The sequence below is a fragment of the Diceros bicornis genome, chromosome 34, assembly GCF_020826845.1.
Source record: "Diceros bicornis minor isolate mBicDic1 chromosome 34, mDicBic1.mat.cur, whole genome shotgun sequence".
In the NCBI taxonomy this organism is placed as follows: Eukaryota; Metazoa; Chordata; class Mammalia; order Perissodactyla; family Rhinocerotidae; genus Diceros; species Diceros bicornis.
The window spans coordinates 34,179,761-34,201,817 of NC_080773.1; the positions used below are offsets into that span (position 1 = coordinate 34,179,761).

The 22,057-nt window shown below is 40.7% G+C and overlaps 1 protein-coding gene across 1 annotated transcript in view; it reads left to right on the forward strand.

The window, feature by feature from the left end:
* Positions 1–6,463: 6,463 nt before the first annotated feature.
* NLRP5 (NLR family pyrin domain containing 5) overlaps positions 6,464–22,057 on the forward strand; it is a 32,992-nt gene continuing 17,398 nt past the window's right edge. Inside the window, exons 1-6 of the mRNA XM_058530789.1 lie at positions 6,464–6,863; positions 9,158–9,235; positions 11,762–11,818; positions 13,972–14,084; positions 15,055–16,709; positions 20,970–21,140. Of these exons, the coding sequence (XP_058386772.1) occupies positions 6,464–6,863; positions 9,158–9,235; positions 11,762–11,818; positions 13,972–14,084; positions 15,055–16,709; positions 20,970–21,140 (2,474 nt within the window). The remainder of the gene's footprint in view (positions 6,864–9,157; positions 9,236–11,761; positions 11,819–13,971; positions 14,085–15,054; positions 16,710–20,969; positions 21,141–22,057) is intronic.

Consider the following 22,057-nt stretch of genomic DNA (forward strand, 5'->3'; position numbering starts at 1 on the left):
GTCTGTAGAACAGTGTTTAGGCACGGCAATCTGAAATTCATTCTCTTTTAAATCAGTTTCCCTTTTTAATTTAGTTAACCAAATAGTTAAGAGGTTTTTTTGTTGTTTTTGTCTTGTTTTGTTTTCAATTTCTATGTATCCAGGTTGTTTTATGTTAGAGGGAAAATATTAAAATTGAAGTTTTTGAATTTGAATTTTGAATTTTGAATTCAAAAAATTAAAATCGAGGGGCCGGCCCAGTGATGTAGTGGTTGAGTGCAAGCGCTCTGCTGCGGCATCCCGGGGTTCGGATCCCGGACGCGCGCCATTGTACCGCTTGTCAAGCCATGCTGTGACGGCATCCCATATAAAGTGGAGGAAGATGGGCACGGATGTTAGCCCAGGGCCAGTCTTCCTCAGCAAAAAGCAGAGGATTGGCGACAGATGTTAGCTCAGGGCTATCTTCCTCACAAAAAAAAAAAAATTGAAATTGAAAATTTTAATTGCTCTTAGGAAATAATCTTTTTAACATACTTCTTAGAAATAAGTATTTTTTCCTTTTACCACTAGTATGGTCAATATTTTTCCTAAATATTACATAGGAACATGCAGAAAAGCTTATGTTCTTGTTAGGGTACTGTTTTGAGTAATTCAGCACATAAATTCCATCTCTCCATTGTCAGTAATATTCATCTCTCTCTTTTTTTGTTTTTGTCTTTTATAGACAGGTAATGATAAGAATGTCTCAACTGTTTTAGCAAAATGCATTTATTTCTATTAGCTTCTATTAAAATTATTTTTAATGGGAGATACCTTTTAGTATTATTTTGAAAAAGCAAAGGATATGAGAAGATATAAAGTGAAATGTGCCCTTTCCTCATCCCTCTCACCCAACTCAGCCCATTTTCTGCTCATCCCCAAAAGATAGTGTGTGTATATGTGGGCAGGGAAAGGTAAAGGTCTTACAGACTGGGGCACCACCTTGTGCTGACTACTGAGCATTGTTAAGGATGCAGAGTACGTCACTGCTTGAATTAACCCACCTGTTACTGATCAACACCTAAATGGTCTTCAGACTTGCTATTGCAAACAAGACTGTGTCTACTATTTGCATGTAAAATGCATAGGTCTTGCCAAACTGCCTTGCAAAGAGATGGCACTGGTTTATACTTCCACCAAAAATGTGGGAGCACCTTTTTCCCACACCATGACAAAGCAGTATATAATCAAACATATGGGCATTGCCAGCTCAGATGTCAAACATGGTACATCATTGTAATTCTGATTGTTCATATTATTATCATTAACTATAACATTGCTTTGAAGTACATTTAAAAGCCATATCCAGTTTGGGGGCTGTTCAAATCGTTTGCTCACTTTAATAAATTGAACTATTGATCGTTTTCATTGGCTGGAAGAGCTCCTTATAGAATGGATTCTTGGTCACGTGTTTCAAATTTATTTGTACCAGTTCATTTCTCAGGAGAGCTTTAAAGTTTTTTGGAGGAGGAAGGAGACTGAGTTGAATGAATTTTTGTCATCTTTATTTGTCTTGTTTCTACTATTGATTAAGATGTTCTGTTCCATCTGCAAATTATTTTGGGTTAAATGTGAGGTAGGAATTCACAAACATAAATATTTAAAAATGCAGCATATCTTCTGCTATCTCAAACCCTAGGAAACAGTGACCTTCTCTCACGGAGGTTACAGTCCAGCAGAGACATCAACAAAGCAAATAAACTTCTTTTGTTCAGGGTTTTGTCTATTTTTTCGTAAGAACTTTATGTGCCTGTTTGTAAGAATTTTAGTGAGCTTCTAGTCTCCATAAAAAAATGCCAGCAGAAATTCTTGGATGACATTATATTAGTTACTTTAAGGAGAATTGATGTTTTGAAAATATGCACTGTATTTCCCCATCAAGGCTTTTATCAGGAGCACATTAAAGCTCTCAAAACAGACACTTCACTTTTCTAAATTTTCCATTCTTATCTCTGTAGTTGCTGTGCTTTATCTATCTCTCATCGTGTTTTCTGACTGGTTATTAGAATTAAGGTGGGATTTTATATGTCAAATTTGTTACCAACCCAATTCAATGACGACTTACAATTTATAATAGTTTTTCAAGCGCTCTCCTTGGCTTTATTATGTATACGGACCCACCTACAAAGGTTAATATTTTACTTTTGCCACTTTTATACCTCTCATTTCTTTATCCAATTGTTTTACTGTAGAGTATATTAAATAATAGTGGCGACAGCACAAAAGTGAGCAGAAATACTGATCGCTGACATCCTGGTCTGATTTCTCTCTATGGGGTCAGCAAACTCCACCTGAGGGCCAAGTCCAGCCATTGCCTGTTCACGTAAAGGTTACACCTACTGGAACACGGCTTCCTCGTTTGTTTATGTGTTGTCAATAACAGCGTCCTCACACCAGCCAAGCTGAGTAATTGCAACAGACACCGAATGACCACAAAGCCTAAAATAGCTGGCCCTTTGCAGAACGTTTGCTGACCTCTGCTCTATGTTAAAAAAAAAAAAAAAAAAAAAAAAGTTTCACCACTAAATATATTTGCTGGAGCTTTTATTAGCAGAAAATTTTAATTTTTTGAGACTGTCTAGTTCTAGTTTACAAAGCATTTCTTTCATACTATTTATGCATCATTGAGACTGTATGATTTTGTTTCCTTTATTTGTGAATGTGAAACTCGAACTTTGTTCTATTGCTAAACCAATGTCTTTTGGTTTCCTCAAGACTGTTGTTTGTTTACCTGACTCTGTGTTTGGCTGTGGCTGTAGACTTTACTCTGCCTTAAATAGAATCTTACTTCCTGTGTGTACATGTTGAGTTTTTTGTTGTTGTCGGGGGGTTTTTTTTCAGCTGTTTCTCTTCTGAGTTCTGATTCTCACAACTTGCACCTGTCCATTTATATAATGCAGTATTTTTGCTGGGGGATTATAGTCTATTTCCTTATACAAATGAGTGCTTCTTTCATGCAACGAGATGTTGGTGAAAAGTGACTACAGTGTAAAGAGATGCTACAGATACTTCAAACTCGAGGTCATTCGTGTAAATGAAAAGACTGACAAAAATAAACGAAACTGCTTTTAGTGAAAACTGTAGGCATTTATCCTACATTTATGGAACAATTGAGGTTTCTGTTCCAGATTGGAAAAGAAAGAGTGATTATTATCTACTCTTATAAATGCTTTCATTATGTGAATAGCAAACATGGTAGTATTTTTTACAAAGGAAAATTTTTTTCCAAAGGATAAGTAGTTTAATAGAAATCTTGCCTCTTTTGGCAAAATTAATTAGGAATTCCAAAGACTGGATTAGATTGACCTTAAATGTCCTATGTCCTCATCTTTAGACATTCCAGAGTTACAAAAATATAAGGCTATCTTAGCCTCAGCCACACACCCACAAACTTAAACCATTATATCCTAAGTCTAAACGTGACCTTCAGCATTCATTTACACATCCTACTATTTTGCTTAGGAAATCTTGTTCCCAGCATGTAAGCACTAAAGCCGATGTTACTTAAGATTTGCATGCACGCTCTGGGCCAGTCCTTCCTCTGACTGCTTCTCTTGTGTTACTTCACTAAAAACCCTCAGAAATATAGGTACTCTGATTCCCATCCTCCTGAGGAGAGAGCACCCAACCTCAGAGAGGTTCAGTCACTTGACCCAGGGGACCTATCATGAATGTTACAGAGGTAGGACTTAAACCTGGAGCTGTCGCTCTATCTGGGAGCCCCTGTTTATGATTACAGAAGTACATACCCTCTTAAAATCAAATTACCTAAGTGGAATCTTTTTTCCCCAGCTTTATTGAGATACTATTTTGCACAAAGTTGGGATTCTCTTGCCCAATGCACATAAACAGCTAATTATTATGTCATCAGCTTTTGGGAAAAGAATACAGCTTTATTGCTAGATCAATCTGCAAGGAGACGGGGGATGCATGCTCTCAGATCTGTCTCCCCAATCCAGGGATTGGAGCAAAATTTATGGGATGAAGGGCAGGGTGGTCTGAAGTGTGGAGACAGATGATTGGAGGTGAGGAGAAGTGAGGTAATTAATGATCTGTGCAAGCGTAGTCAAGCTCCATGGCTCTTCATAGGACGCATGTTCACAAAATGGTGGTCTTAGCATGATCTGAGGGTAGAGTTTTCAGCCCCTCGACGTCAAAAAGTTCACTTATCAGGCATTTGAGCAGGCCCAGTTGATGGTTGGTGGTCTTGGCTGGCCTGAACTGGACAAGGGGGGACCCACAGTTCCCACTCTTAATTACTCTGTTGATAAGACAGGATCAGTTGAACTGGTCCTGGGGGGCCCATGGTTACAGTACAATTGGCAAATAAAAATTATATATATTTAAGGTGTACAACGTGATGTTTTGTAATACTTATATATGGTGAAATCACCACAATCAAGCTAATTAACACATCCATCACCTCACATAGTTACCATTTTTTGTGTGGTGAGAATGTTAAAGATCCAATCTCGGCAAGTTTCAAGTACACAATATAGTATTGCTAATTATCATCACCATACTATACATTAGATCCCCAGAACTTATTCCTCTTATAACTGGAAGAGTGTGACCTCTGACTAGCATCTCCCCATTTCCCCCACCCTCTGGCCCCTGGCAACCACCAATCTTCTCTCTGTTACTATGAGTTCAACTTCCTTAAATTCCACCTCTGTGGCATCTGACCCTTCAGACTTGGCACCACAAGTACACAGATCTAACCAACTGTGCTAGCTGTCGTCGGCCACAATATCGTCATTAGCACTCCAAGTAGCAGAACACTCCCTGGGGTAGAAAGAAAAAATGGAATAACACAAGAAAAAAAACTGTATTAGCTCACCAGGCAGTTGGTCAAACCGTGACAAGTGTCTAGGGAATGTTGCCTCAGAACTATTTTGAGAGACGTTTCCCATAAACAGAGTATTCATGATAAACCATTCCTATATCCCAGAGAAAAACTGGTGCCCACACAGACCACTTCATCTCTTAAAGCAGCATCTGAAATATTCAAACTTGGGAAATCAAGAATCTTGTCCCAACGGCATCTCTATGTCCCCCTCTTGACCACCCCCAGAACCCTTATTTCAGTGTTTCCTTCAATGTATTTTATAATCTTTATTTCAGTTTCTTTATCCTCTGGCTCTCTCATAATGAATTGAAGTAATTCTAGCAACCTCCTCTTAAAAATTCCCTGTGCAGAGAAGGGCAGGGAGAAGGGCAGACATGTACTAACAACTAGGAGCCGGTTTGTGTCTGTAGATCAAGGGAGCAGAGAGTAGATGCCCTGGTCGGTCTATGCAGCAGTAGCAGCAGAAAAAAATCAGTGACTGACGGGGCTTCTCCCTTGCAGACTGGTTGTACCTTGGTGGGATGCTTCCAGTAGCAGGAAGGAAGGAGCCTAGATAGGACGTCACTGTGTATCTACAAGTCAAACTCAAAAGAGAACTACTATAAATGTACAAATGTCAAGCAAAGAGTAACTTCCACTCTAATGTTGCTCTTCAGGGAAAAAGCAAGTCACTGACTATTTGAGTCCTTAAGGTGTTTTAGTACATGTTGTCCTTTGGATTGCTTTATATTCTACCACAAAGTAGTGGTTGTGGAAGACCAGAGAAGCCCAAAACGCCCAACTAGAGTTGGCTGTCGCTATTTATGGAGGTCATGTAATAGTGAAAGAGGAGATTTGGCAGATTTAAGCATTATTCCTGGAGCATTCCTAACAAGTGCAAAATGTTTGTCACCACACACCAGCTTCCTAGACAGCTTTGAGAAGCAATGCATGGCACAGGCCATGAATATACACCTCCAGAACAAGTTGAGTTAGGGGTGGAGTATATAGGATCTGTTCTGATGGCTAATGATGTAGAGCATCTTCTCATTTGCTTATTAGCCATTTGTATATCTTCTTTGGAGAAATGTCTATTCAGATCCTTGCCCATTTTTAATTGGGTTATTTATCTTTTCATTATTATAAAAATTTTCATACTTTCTAGATGCAAGTCTCTTACAGAATATGATTTTCAAGTATTCGTCAGTTTACTTTTACACCAAAACTCTTTTCTGTGTTTGTGTGATTTGATGTTATATTAAAGCACAAGAATCAACCAATCTGAAAACAGTGTGACTTATTTTTAGTAAGTGGTAGGATCCTATTTGCCAGTTTCCCTGAGTAGAACATATTAACCAAGGGCATTCGCTAACAAGTGTTTTGAATCTGACTCTATGCTAGATGCTGTTTTGGGAGCCAGGGATACAGGCAGAAAAATATCCCAGAGTTTATATTCTAGTAACAAGATAAACAGGTGGAATGTTAGGTAATTTTAAGTCTACGAAGAATTGTTACCTGTGACTTGGGCTTCTCTTCAGTATGTCTCATAAAAGGAATAGAGAATGGTGTTCCCCCTAGTGAGTTGATTGAGGTTGGTTGTATGAACTTGAGAATTTGATGCATGATTCTCTTTTGAATCTTGTCACTCTTCCCACAGGTCCCACTTGCTCCATATTACCAAAGAATCTACTTCTCCATCAAAATCTGAGCTCTCAATCTAGCATTAAGATGGAAGAAGCCAAAGTACTCTCCTTTTCCAACTATGGACTGCAATGGTGTTTCAATCAGCTCAGCAAAGAAGAATTTCAGACGTTTAAGGAGTTACTAAAGGAAAAAGCTTCAGAGCTGGCAACATGCTCTTTTCCGTGGGTTGAAGTGAATAAGGCCAGTGTGGAACATCTAGCCTCCCTCTTGCATGAGCACTATAGAGGATCTCTTGCCTGGGAGATATCCATTAATGTCTTTGAAAGGATGAACTTGTCAGCCCTCTCTGAGAAGGCAAAGGATGAGATGAAAAGTGAGTAAGACTTTGGGAAAATCTGGGATAGGAGAGAAAGGAGGGGATCTCAAGTTCCCATGGGGGTGGGGAAGGTATGCTTCTCTCACCGGGGCCAGCTCTATAGCATGAGTCTGAACCATGAGAAGTAACTTACTGGCCATCCCCACCGGCTGAAAATTAGTGTAGCCTGTGAAACAATGAAGGAGAAGAAATCGGTAGACGGACCGTCTACCTGGACAGAACTTGGTTGAAGTTAATAGATAGGATTTGGAGTCCTAAGTGCCAAGCTCGAGCTCTGGAGCTGCCACTTCTTATTTGTGTGACTTTGGGAAAGTCCCTCCTACTCTGACCCTTGGATGCCACATCCTGGAACAGTTACTGTGATGGTTATATGTACTGTTGCAAAGGTTCAATAAGATAATGTATAGAAAATAGTTAACAAACCTTCATTTATTGGGAACACTGTGGTGGTTGTACAATGAGTGTTGCCCTTATTTCTTGCCCCAGGCTGAGGGACTGAGGTTCAAGGAAGTTTTCTAAGGATTGACTTTACTCAGACTGTTGGTGCCCATATTACAGTAACGTACTTAGATCAAATGGTGTGATTATCTTAGGATATTTAGGAGAAAGGTAGTAGAAAAGAAATAATAGCTCTCCTTTATCAAGAGGAATTCTTTTCTTCAACTATGGACAGAAAACTTGAGTCCCAAGTGTTAGCAGTCAGATTGGCCCTAAAGACTACAGATACTACACGGCTAGATGTAGTTCAGCAGCTATAGCTGCAAAGGACTTTGAGAAGCTCTCCCTCTGAGCTTCAGAAAAGCCATGTGTGAAAAACATGTTGATATTATTCATAGGAAATGAGGGCTATAGAACTAAAATGATAGCTGATGTTTACTGAGTCAGTACTCCAGGTTAGGCACCATATTAAAACTTTCATGTACCCTGTCATTGATTCTCAAACCCACCCAATGAAATAGGCTCCCCATGGCAGAAGCTAAAATAGAAGTCCTACCAAGTTACACAACTTGACCAAATTCATGAGCTAATACATGACAAAGATGATGAGACTCATTAGTTAACATTCGTTTAGCGTATCTTTAAATTCTCTTGTGTCACGTGCCAGAGATTTATAGTTTTCAGTGCAGTAGGGAAGAGGGATAAAGAGGCAATTTTTTAAGTGGATGGTGTAGAAAAATATGAGAGGTTCCTATTCCAGACTACAGAGAATTGAAGACTAGAATTTCTTCCTAGAAGAAGTAAGGTTTAGGCTGAGACAAAAACAAAGAAAAGGAGTTAGCCAACTTAATTGGGCATGGTAGAGCAGGACATTCGGAGCAAAATATAGTAGCATTATGAAGCCTTTAACAAAAAGCTTGGCTAGACCATGAATAATGGCAGAAAGTGTGGCAGGAGATGAAGATGAAAAGATTGACTAGAAATCATACAACATAGCATCTTGAAAATAATTTTAATAGCAAGAATAAGCAATTAAATAGTTTTAAAGAGGTGGGGGTAAACATAACATAATTGACATTTCAGCATTGTTGCTGAAGAGTTGAGTGGTCCAGAAAGAGCCATGAATAGATATGCGGCGACCAGCTGGGGGCCATTCTCGTATCCCATGGGACAAATAAAGGTGGACTGGACTTGAATGATGATGGCAGTTAGAGAAAAAAGTAGAAATGGAATTGGAAATGGTTTCAGAAGCAGACACAATAGTTTTTGAGGACTAAATGCAGGAAGAGAATATGGTATCAAGGATGATACCCAAGTTTATGATATGAGAAAGTGGATGGATGGGGTTCCATAACCTCATCCCAGGAAACTCTGGAAGAGATGTTTTGCAGCAAGTGGACTGAGGAAAGAATAGTCAATGTTAGACCTCATGAGTTGATGATATCTCTATTTGGATAACTCACAGGCATCTAGTGAGTAGTTAACTAACTAGTCTGAAGTTCAAGAGAGGTGCCTAGGGTGACTCTTGAAGATAAAGTCTTAATAATTCTAATATATTGCCTCATTATATGACTTACTTGAGGCCATACAGCAAAAGTGGGACTCAAATTTGCATTTGCAAGTTCAAAATCAGAGTGATCTTTACTATAAATCTCTGCTGTTTAGCTGTGCTGGTGGCACTTGAAGATCTGACTTCATTGTCTCCATTACAGGCTAGTCATGGAATAAACTGTGAGATCCTGAGGCTTATCTTGGTTCCCCTAAGTAATTTGGGTAGAGAGTACTCTTATCCCTCATTTGGGTAATTGCTATGACTTTATTGAAACCATGGTCTCATTTACTCTCTGTTGCAGAATATTCACTGCCTGAAATACCGGAAGCTCCAACACCAACTAAGAATGACCAAGAACCAAGCACGGAAGAAGTGCCAGGTCAGTGTGGGCATGGTAGAAAAATGGATGTGCCTAAAGCCACATGGTGACTAGTTAGTGGCACATCTAGGGCTAGAACCATGACATCTGATAGTCCAGTGTTCTTTTTAGTCTAGCATCATATCATTAGCTGACTGTATAGGTTCTGAGGATCTGGTACTCATGGTCTTTCTTTTCTAAGTCCAAGAGAGCTCTGTGGTCTTAAGGGTTTCTTACAACTTATTGGGGTTCCCATCTCAGTTTGGGCAACTTCATGACCCTACTAGGACAAGCCACACCTAATAATCTGTTTGGGAGGCTTTAGTGGAGAGAACCAGAGAGCATGAAACCAGACTCAATATAATTCCCCAAATATTTGAGTACTGACTACATGCCAGGCACTGCTCTCTGTACTTACTATACATCAATGGACAAAGTACATCTGAATCCCCTGCATTTGTGAAGCTTACACTTCAATGGAGGAAAAAGGAGACAAACCAACAAGTAAGATAAAACCGGTGAAGCCAAAACACAGAGGGAGTGATGCAGGCTTGTATAGACAGCATGCATTCCCCCTATTACCCACACTACCACCTATATCTTGCTAATCATCCGTCAGTCAATACTGACCATGAAGTCCAACACCTAGGAAGAGTCTGGACCAACCTCATTTGGATGCAGCTTTGTTTAGGTTATGGATAGGAGAGCACCCTTCAAAGCTCAAGTCTGAGGAATTGATGTGAGTCACAGAGTCTCAGAAACCCAGAGATTATAAATTGTTCCAAGTTTAATGTACATCCAGGCTTAACAGGATGAGTCCTATATATTATTCTCTCTGGTGATAAAATTGTATCTTACAGGTTTCGTAGATACTATGTGGTGGCTTAGCAATGGTATAAAATAGAGACACTAACAGTCTAATCTTGGCAATAGGACCAAAGCAAAATTGACAGAAGCTGGTGTCTTATCATCAGCCACGTTGGGAAATCCCTCTAAAGTACCATTGTACACAAGAACTGCCACTTGTTGAGACCTCATGAGTCAGCACTGTGTCAACTTTTTTATCTCATAATTCTCAAAATAATCCCATGTGTTCGTAACTATAATTCCAGTTGTCCGGTAACACAACAGAGACCGAGAGACTAAATGGCATGCCAAAACCCTACATTTATAGACATCTTAAGCTTTAAATTTCACTTTAAACACTGCTTTAGCTGTATACCATAAGCTTGGGTACGTTGTGTTTCATTTTATGCATCTCAAAGTATTTTCTAATTTCTTTCATGATTTCTTCTTTGGTCTCTTGATTATTTATGACTGTCTTGTTTAATTTCCACATATTTGTGAATTTCTAAAATTTCCTTCAATTATTGATTTATAATTTCATTCTGTTGTGGTAAGAGAACATATGTTTTATGACTTCAACCCTTTAAAATTTGGAACATGTCTGAAGGGCTAACATATGGCTTGTCTTGGAGAAAGTTCCATGTGCATTTCAGAAGAACATGTATTCTGCCATTATTGAGTGGAGCATTTTCTATATATTTGCCTCCACTGTTTTCTATCTCAGTAACGGGCACCACTATCCACCTTGTTATTCGCACCAAAATCCTAGTCTTTTTTTAGTCTGATTTGTTTCCTTTCTGTACCCTCTACCTAATGAATCAGAAAATCGTGTGAGACCTACCTCTAAAGTGTGACCCATTTCTACACATTTCTTCCCATATCCTGTATATGAAAATCATTTCACTTGAATCTCTAATGTGCTTCCACTCTGGTTACATGTGATCCATTTTCCATACAATAACAACCAAGATAATCTTTTAGAAATTTACATCTGATAACTTTACTCTCTGCTTAAAAATCCTCAAATGGTTTTTCATTTACATTTGTGATCAAGAATACAATTTTTCTGTAATTTACAAGACTAACACCACCCTTATAACTATTCCTTAAATATGGCAAGATCATTCCCACATCACCTAAGACAATATGTACTTAGCTACACTAGGGAACTATCTCCTAATAAGTACACAAAATGGTTATTCTCAATAAAAGGTAGCTATTGTATGTTGGGGGCTGTGCTATTCCTCCACAAATCACCTCATTTAATCTTCAGAGCAACTCAACAACATACGAACTATTACCTTTGCTTTATAGATGAAGGTACAGAAGCATGTAAGCCCAGTAAGTTGACTAAGACCTCACAAGAAGGAAGTGAGAGAATTCACATTTAAATCCTGTGTCTGGCTCCAGATTCTTAATTACTAGGTTTTACCCCTTATTTTAATGACTTTCTCAAAGGTCTTCAAAGAGCAGAAATGAAACCAGGACCTCATATCTTCTGATTTTGAGTCTAGTACTCATTTTATGTACCCTCTGCCCCTCTAGCTGAGCCAGTGGTTGCCATGTTCCAAACTGGTCAGAAGATGAAATCTGGCATTGCAAATTTTATCTCAGGGATTTTGTGGGACTGTGCTATCTCTGATTTGAATAATTCACAAAAGTGTGTAGGAGTTTATTCTATTTCCCCCTCTTTTTTTGCAGAAATTTCACAAGCTGTGGAACAAGATGGTGCCACAGCAGCAGAGACAAAAGAACAGGGTAAAGAAATCTGATTCACTCACATTTTTTTTTCTTTGCCGTCGTGGAGTGAATTTGGGTGAAAGAGCAGTCTGTGGAGTTTAGACAACATGGGAGTCCACTTTCCTTTTGTTCATCTTATTTGTCTCCAGTGCATCAGTCTCTTCCCTAAGAGCCCCTGGAATCAGCACCACGGACAGAGTCACCTATGTTCACTGCAATTATCTACAGTCGGTTTTTATGAAGATAAATTCCTACGACCTGTGATTCCAGTGAACTTGGGCATCAAGCACAAGCACGTTTGACAGCTGCTAAGTATAGAGACAAGAGTAGTCATGTGATTTGTTCAAAACTACTTAACTAGTGGTGATTTTTTTTCCTTAGTTCCTTCTATCAATCCTTATTTAGTGAGTAACTACCATTTGAAGAACTGTGATGGGAATACAGTGGTAAAAATACGTATATTTCCTGCCTTCATACTATTTACAGTCCAGAGTTATGCATTAATTAAACCAAACAAAATGAAGATGAGATCCGAGGTGCTATGATTGTGTGAAATGGCAGTTGACCCGTCAAGGAAGTGACAGCAGGCTTCCATGAGGAAATATTACTTCAGACTTTTTACTGCGATATAATTTGTATGCCAACAAGCTCACCCCTTTAAAGTGTACAGTTCAGTGGGTTTTAGTATGTTCACAAGATTGTGCAACCATCACCACTATCTAATTCCAGAACATTTTTCTCTCCCAAAAAGAAATCCCAAACCCATTAGCAGTCACTTCACATTTCTTCTTCCCACAAGCCCTATGCAACCACTAATGTATTTTCTGTGTCCATGAATTTGCCTATTCTGGACTTTCGTTTAAATGGAATCATGCAATCTGTCATGACTTCTTTCATTTAGCGTAATATTTTCTATGTTCATCCATGTTGTAGTACATATCAGCACTTCATACATTTTTACTGCTGACTAATATTCCATTGTATGAATAGACCACATTTTCTTTAACCATTCATCAGATGATGGCCATTTTGGGTTCCTTCCATTTTCTGGTTATTGTGAATAAGTTACCATTGACATTCATATATAAGGAAGTAGTAATGGAAACAAGTGATTTGACTTGTGAGATATTTAATACAATTGGTGTTTGGGGTTTTAGGGAAAAAAACACAGGTTCAGGAATGGCTCCCACCTTTCTGTTTAGACAACCTGGTGGATGGTGATGCTGGGAGTCAATGATTTAAATTTCAAACTCTGAGGTCGCTTCAAGCTGGGCTTTTATTTCACCTGTACAACATAACATATGTTGGCCTTGTGTGACTTAATGATTCATTGGAAAAATGCTTTAAAACCTAATAGTTGCCAGTATTGTGCATTTTCAACTGGGATGAGTAATAATAAATACCAATATTGATGACATCTCTAGAATACTTACAATGGGCCAGGCACTGTTCTGCACATTTTATGATTATGCCATGGCATCCTACACCAGTCTCGCAAGGGAGGTATTAACATCTCCATTGTATAGATAAACAACCTACCATAGAGGGTTGACATGGGGCTAAAATTAAATTTATGTATAAAGCAATGAGCCAAATGTTTGTTCCAAAGTAAGTTCACATATAGAAGCTCTTTTCTAATTATCACTTATAGGAAACTTATGAGGAGGAGTTTTTGGTTGCACATAAAACATAAAATGAGTTTTTGATGCATTGAATTTGAGGTCCCTGTGACACTTTAAGGTGATGAGTTAGACACATGAGCCTGGAATTTTAGGGAAGAAGTCCGCACTAGAAAGGGAAGTTGAAACTCTTATGCACAGCACAATAATTAAGTCCATGGAAGAAGAGAAGGTGATTGAGGAAGAAGCAGAAAGAGCTGGATTCAACTGCAGACTATCTTCCTGGGGGTTCCCTACCCCTATAGAAACCTACAACCCAGGAGCACAGTCTTTCCTTCATCTGAGGATGATGCATCAGTCCAAGCTCAGCAAATAGAGGTTGTTCAGATCTCACCATCTGCTTCCAGTGGTTTTAATACACATCTCTTAATGTCTTTCCCTGATACAAAATAATGAAGTTTAAGATTTAGAGCTTTTGTGCATAGATTTTATGTAGAGCTAGTAATTGTCTTATACACTTGTGCAGAGAGAGCCTTGCTGTCTTTTTTGAAGATAATGGTAGTACCAGCAAATGTAAGGACTCAGGAGTAGAGGAGGTTTTATTTTTCATGTTCTTGAGTGCCTATCGGATGTCAGAGACTGTTGAAGAGCCTGGAGACATGGAGGTAAAATGGCAAGGTACTTTTCTTGTGGAACTTACATTGTAAGCTAGGAGCTAGACAATAATTAAATGCATAAAAGAATTGCAGCTTATGGCAAATGTTGGGATAAAAATAAAACAGAGTCATGTGAAAGAATTATGGTCTGTAATGATAATAGTAACCACTGATCATTTCTGCCAGGCCCCATGCCAATAACTGTTGAATGCATGTTCTTTCTTTAATATTTATTACAAGCTTTCAAGAGGATGTTAATCTCATCTCAGAGGTGGGGAAACTGAGGCCTAGAGAACGGGGCAACTTGTTCCAAATCATAGACACATTGCATAGTGGAGCTTGGAATTCCAAGCAGAATGGGTCCAACTTCAAGGGCTGTGCTTGTCTTTTTGTGCAGAGCAGGATTCTCTGTCACGTGGAGTTATTTCTCCATGGACCCTGGAACTACTGGGATGGAACTGGAGATGCCTGCCTGTCCTACAGGTGTAGAACATATGGCTATGGAACACACGTCCTCAGCTCCCCCCAAGCTTTTCTGTCTTTCAGAGACCACATACGAGTGTTTGGGTAGATTATTCATTTCACAAATACTTGGTATATAGTTAATATATTAATATCTGTGTTAATATATTAATAATATATTAACAAATACACCAGGGGCTATTATAAATACTGAGGACACACAGTAAATAAGAAAGTCCCTGTGAAGTATCTATTGAGGGGAAACAGACAGTAAGCAAGCAAAAATGTAACACATTAGGTATTAAGTGCTGAAAGGAGATATTGGGTTAAACAGACAAACAGAGCTATTTTGTGGAGAATTCATAAGGTTTAAGGAAGTAATCTTGGAATGAGGGATGGAGTTCATTGTCAGTACATTGCTAGGAAGAGAAAAAGACCCTGTCTGACTTAGGATCCACTAAGTCTACATCCAGGGTTTTTGTTTGGATGGTGGTTTTTTTTTTTTTTTTTAATCCAGGCTTTCTTCAAATTTTTCCTCATGTTTTTCTCCTCCCCGCTCCTGTGGGACTTAGGTCATGGAGATGGCAAACGGCACTACAAGAGTTATGTGATGACAAAATTTGCCATAAAGTTGGATGCACACCACGATTTCAAAAACTTTGCCTCTGACTGTCCAGAAATGCAAACATTGCTTGATGCTTTTAATCCAGACCAGAAGGGCTTCCGGCCTCGCACCGTGGTTCTGCACGGAGAATCAGGAATTGGGAAATCGGCTCTGGCCAGAAGGATCCTGCTGTACTGGGCACAAGGTGAACTCTACCAGGCCATGTTCTCCTACGTCTTCTTTCTCCATGCTAGAGAAATACAACAGATAAGAGAGAGCAGTTTCGCAGAGTTAATTTCCAGGGAGTGGCCAGACTCCCCAGTTCCAGTGATGGAGATCATGTCCCAACCAGAAAGGCTCCTGTTTGTTGTTGATGGTTTTGATGACCTGGACTTTACCTTCAAAGATGATGACACAAATCTCTGTGAAGACTGGGCAGAAAAACAGCCCACATCCATCCTGATGTGTAGTCTGCTGAAGAAAGTCCTGCTTCATGAGTCTTCCCTAATGATCACCGTCAGAGACGTGGGCATAGAAAAGCTTAAATCCATGGTCGTGTCTCCACGTTACCTGTTAGTTGGGGGAATCTCAGTAGAAAAAAGGATTCAGTTGCTCCAAGAGCACATTAAGAATGAGCATCAAAAGATGCAAGTCTTGCATTTGGTGGTGGTCAACCATCCGCTGTTTGACAAGTGTCAGGTCTCCATCGTGTGCTCACTCATCTGCGAGGCTCTGAGGCTGCAAGAAATGTCAGGAAAGAGCCTTCCTCCTACCTGTCAAACTCTCACAAGATTGTATGCCACTTTTGTATTCCATCAGCTCACTCCACGAGATGCATCCCAGCGCTTTCTCAGTCAGGAAGAAAGACTTGTCTTGAAGGGCTTGTGCCGGCTGGCCGTCGAGGGAGTGTGGAACATGAAGTTTGTGTTCTACGGTGATGACCTGGGTGTTCATGGGCTAAGGAAGTCTGAGCTCTCTGCTCTGTTTCACATGAACATCCTTCTCCAAGACAGCCACTGTGAAAGGTGTTACTCTTTCCTTCACCTCAGCATCCAAGAGTTTTGTGCTGCCTTGTACTATGTTCTAGAAGGACTGGAAAGAGGGGGGGATCCCTACCCTCTGCTCATTGAGAACATGAGGAGTTTGATGGAGCTCAAACAGATTGGCATCAATGTCCACTTGCTCCAGATGAAGCGCTTCCTGTTTGGCCTCATGAGCAAAGAGGTGATGGGGGCTCTGGAAGTCCTGCTTGGATGTCCTGTTCCCCTGGTGGTAAAGAAGAAGCTTCTGCACTGGATCTCTCTGTTAGGTCAACAGGCCAACACCATCGCCCCCCTAGACTTCCTGGACTCCTTCCATTGTCTTTTCGAGACTCAAGATGAAGAGTTTGTTCGCTTGGCATTGAAAGGCTTCCAAGAAGTGTGGCTTCCAATGAACCGGCAAATGGACTTAATAGTTTCTTCTTTCTGTCTCCAGCATTGCCAGTATTTGCGGAAAATTCGGATGGATGTCAGAGAGATCTTCTCTAAGGATGAGTTCACTGAGGCTTGGCCCATGATTCCCCAAGGGTGAGTACCACACTTCTGCAATTTTATTCTTTGTTTCTTTACATCTTTATGGAGATATAATTGACAAATAAAATTTGTATATATTTAAGATGTACAACTGGTGTTTTGACATACATGAAATAAATGCCACAAGCAAGCTAATTAGCATATCCATCACCTCACGTAGTTACTATTTTCTTGTGTGTGTGTACGTGTGTGTGTGTGTGTGTGTGTGTGGTGAGAACACTTAAGACCTACCCTCCTAGCAAATTTCAAGTACACAGTACAGTGTTGTTAAATACTGTCACATGGCTGTACATTAGATCTCCATCTTGTATACCTGAAACTTTGTGCCTTTGGACCAACATCTCCTCATCTCCCCCTCCCCCAGCCACTAGCAACCACTATTGTACACTCTGCTTCTATGCTTTTGACTATTTTAGATTCTGTGTGTGAGACTGTGCATGTCTTTCTGTTACTCGCTTATTTCACTTAGCATAATGTCTTCTGGGTTCATCTATATTGTTGCAAATGGCAGCATTTCCTTCTCTCTTAAGGCTGAATAACATTCTGTTGTATATATATACACAACATTTTCTTTTTTTTCGTGAGGAAGATCAGCTCTGAGCTAACATCCATGCTAATCCTCCTCTTTTTGCTGAGGAAGACCAGCTCTGAGCTAACATCTATTGCTAATCCTCCTCCTTTTTTTTTTCCCCCAAAGCCCCAGTAGATAGTTGTACGTCATAGTTGCACATCCTTCTAGTTGCTGTATGTGGGACGTGGCCTCAGCATGGCCGGAGAAGAGGTGCGTCGGTGCGCACCCGAGATCTGAACACGGGTCGCCAGTAGCGGAGCACGCGCACTTAACCGCTAAGCCTTGGGACCAGCCCCTACACCCCATTTTCTTTATCCATTCATCCGTCGACAGACACTTAGGTTATTTCCATATCTTGGATCTTGTGGATAATGCTGCAATGAATAAGGAGGTGCAGAGTCATCTACTGAATCTCCATATCCTTATTGCCAGGATTTGACATGATTTTCAAAAATATCAGGGTCCCAGATAATTCATTAAGGGTGAATCACTCAGATGTTGTCCAGCTGGCTAAAATAATAGGACCTGAATCTGGCTAATTTCAATAGCTGGATAAACTATTTCAAAATACTGGGTCCTACCCAAGACAATTAAAGGAAAGGCGATGGGTTTGGAACCTGAGGAGATGTGGTTTGTTTGTTTGTATCAATATGATCATTCAGGTGTGTGCACTACTTGTCTAGAGTAGGGTCCAGAGCAGTGCCATCCAGTAGAATTTTCTCTGATGATAAAAATGTTCCATAACGCCTTGTCCAATATCGCAGCCACTGGCCACATGCACCTATTGAGCACTTGAAATGTGCTGAGTGAGACTAAGGAACTGAATCTTTAATTTTATTCCATTTTAACTCATTTACATTTAAATAGCCACCTGTGGCTGGTGCTTACTGGATGGAATGGGCGCATCTAGAAAACATGCTTTGCTTGACTGTCTCCGTGTCTATCCTCCCATTACCCAGAATGGTACACCAGCCAACGGTGTGGACATTGTCACCTGTCTACCAAAGTTTTAATCCAAGGTCTGCTACTTCTTAGTGGTGTGACCTCAAGTTACTCAACCACTCTGTGCCTCAGTTTCCTCATCTGTAAAATGCAGGTAATGGTGTCTACCTACCCATCTACCTACTGGTTGTTAGGAGGCAGTTTGTTTATACAGCTGAAGCACTAGGCACTGTGCCTGGCACTTAATTAACACGTAGATGTTGGCTAATGATTCTGACAGAGTTAAACAGTTAAATCCTGAAGGTTTGCTAGAGGAGAAGTACATGTCAGCAAGGAAAGAAAGCACACTGCCTGTCACCTTGTTCTGTCCTTTCGATGGCCAGGGGCATCCATGCCCTGGGAAATTTTCCTGTAGATTGGCTGAAAATGTGTGCAAGATTCCAGGCTAAGCCCTGAGGCAGGTATAGTCGCATATAATCATAAAAATCACAGCTATCACACAATGAAATCTTCATGAATGCTGCTATGCCCTTCCTTCTAATCTTCAAGTCAACCCTGCAGGATAGATCAACTCCCTGTTCACAGATGTGGAAATGTACACTCAGAGGTGAAATGACAGCAAACAGCACACCAGTTGCTTTTAGCACCCAGAATTTAAGTGTAGCTGGTAACTGTGGATTCTGATGGCCACTACATCCATTTATTGCATACCAACCCTGTGCCAGGCATGATGCTAAGTATTTTATAAGCAGTGTCTCACTCAACAAAGGTTGGTTGAGTACCCATGTGGTGGGTGGTGTTTTATGCATTCAGGGCTCTAGAAGTAACCGGAAGTCCCTGTTCTCCTGGAATGTGGCATCTCGTGGGCAGAGATAGCCAGCAAGAAGATCACATGAAGTGGTGGTATCTGCCTTAAAGAAAAACTAGAATAAAAGTATATCAGTGACCAGGATGTTGCTCTGGGTAGGAAAATCAGCAAAGGCCTCTCAGAGAAGGGAATATTTAAACAGAGACCCTTCCAGTATTAGGGGAAGAACATTCTAGAAAGACAGGGTGGCAGGCAAAAATGCCCTGAGGCAGGAACATGGTGCATTAAATCTTCTTACCTCCTCCATATCACTGTCTCTCTGCCTCAACACTATTGATAGTTTGGGCTGGATGATTCTTTGTTGTTGGGGGCTGTCCTGTGCATTGTAGGATGTTTAGCTGTTTATCCACTCAATGCCAGTAGCATATTCCCTCCCCAGTCGTGGCAATCAAAAATGTCTCCAGATTTTACCCAATGTCCCCTAGGGGTGAAAACTGTCCTCTGGTTGGGAAATGAGACTCTAAAATAAGGACTATTAGCCATTTCAGTGGTACAGGTGGAAAAATAGAGGCTAAGGATTCCTCAGACTTGCCTAGCCAAGAAGGAGCTAGAATTATTCTTTTAACTGTAGTGAGAACACTTAACATGAGCTCTAGCCACTTAAATTTCTAAGTGCACAATACCATATTGTTAAATATAGACACAATGCTGTAGAGCAGATCTCTAGAACTTACTCAACTTGCATCATTGAAACTTTATACACATTGAACCATAGCTCTCCATTTCCCCCTCCTCCCAGCCCCTAGCAACCACCATTCTACTCTCCGCATCTATAAGTTTGACTAGTTTAGACGCTTCGTAGAAGTAGAATCATGCAGCGTTTGTCCTTCTGTGACTGGCTTATTTCACTTAGCATGATGTCTTCCAGGTTCACCCGTGTTGTTGCATATGTCAGGATTTCCTTCTTTGTTAAGTCTGAATAATATTCCCTGAGCCAACCCTAGTGGGCTAGTGGTTAAGACCCAGCACACTCACCACCGTGGCCCGGATTTGTTTCCTAGTCAGGGAACCACACCACCCATCTTTCGATTGTCATCTTGTGGCAGCTGAGTGTTGCTATGATGGTGAAAGCTGTGCCACCAGTATTTCAAATACCAGCAGCGTCACCTATGCTATGGTGGACAGGTTTCAACAGAGCTTCCAGACAGATAGACTAGGAAGAAGGACCTGGCCACCCACTCCCGAAAACTCTGTGAACAGCAGTGGACCATTGTCTGATACAGCGCCAGGAGCTGAGAGGATGGCGCAAAAAGACCAGGCAGGGTTCTGCTCTGCTGTCCACAGGGTCGCTAGGAGCTAGAATCGACTGGGTGGCACTAACAACAATATTCCATGGTGTGTATGTGTGTGTGTGTGTGTGTATCACATTTTCTTTATCCATTCATCTATCAATGGATGTTTAGGTTGTTTCTCTATCTTGGTTATTGTGAATAATAGAGTGCAGATATTTCTTCAGGATCATAATTTCAGTTATTTTGTATAAACGAGATTACTGAATCATCTGGTAGTTGTATTTTTAACTTTTGAGGAACCTCCATGCTGTTTTCCATAGTGACTGCACCATTTTACATTCAAGAGGGAGCTAGAACTTAAGCACAAATCTGATTCGAGAGCTGGTGGCTCCAGATCATCCTATTTATACCTCCTGGGGTAGTGAAATATTCAGGAGGCATGGTGGATATGAGTGCGCTTGTGCAAAGCACAAGGTGACATCACTAAATTGGCCTCAGAGCCTCTAAAGCCATCCTTGTCTTGACCTAATAGACTGCTTTCTATTGTGGCTGTTGCTCATATTAAATGTTGTGGTTGTGGCTCTTCCTCATATTAAAATCCATCCTTTGTAAGAAAATGTTGATTTCCTTCTCCAATGTAGGATGCAGACCAAGACCACTGTTGATAAGTGGTGGGAAAATCTTTGCTTTGTGCTCAGCACCCACCCAAATCTACGACAGCTCGACCTGAGCAGCAGCGTCCTGAATGAATGGGCCATGAAGACCCTCTGTGTCAAGCTGAGGCAGCCAACCTGTAAAATACAGAATCTGATGTAAGGGTGCCCGGCCCTGGTACATGCTCCTTTGCATGGCTACGTCAGGGTTCTCCTCTCCCACCTGCTGAGAGAAGACTGGTCTATAAAATGTATTCAGAAGGGATAAGTGCTGTGGAAGGGATAGGAACCAAGTTCCCAAAAGCACAGGATGAGGAGCAACTAAAGACCTTGTGAAGGGATTACTGAGACAAGTTCATTTACTCTGGGTCTTGAGGGATGAATAGGAGTTGGTTAGTAGGGGGAAAGGTGAGGAGAGTTCATTTCAGGCAAATGGTAAGGCATGAGGCAATGGCAAGATCAAGGTGCACGATCTATGGGAGACATTTAAATCAGGCTAATTAATAAAGTAACAGTTATGTGAACACCTAGTAAGTTCCTGGGTCTGTTGTAGATCCCAGGGTACCATACCAGGCACCTGAAGTAGGAGATGAAGTACTAGTTCTACTTCAAAGGTTCTATTCTTTACTCTTCCCTCCAAGACCAAGCTAAGCACATGTGATACTCAAGACTAGAGCAAGTCTGGGGGCCGGCCCCGTGGCATGGCGGTTAGGTGCGTGTGCTCCACTGCTGGTGGCCCGGGTTCAGATCCCGGGCGTGTACCGAGGCACCATTTGTCAGGCCATGCTGTGGCGGTGTCCCATATAACGTGGAGGAAGATGGGCACAGATGTTAGCAAAGGGCCAGTCTTCCTCAGCAAAAAGAGGAGGATTGGCCTGGATGTTAGCTCAGGGCTGATCTTCCTCACAAACATACATACATACATACATACATACATACATCAATCAATCAATCTTAAAAAAAAGGAAAAAAAAGACTAGAGCAAGTCAGGTTCTGGGTTGCAAACATCTTTTCCTTCCTGCCACTTCTATTTCTTCTCTAAGGAGTTTCCTACACTAGGCTGTGCCAAGGAGCTC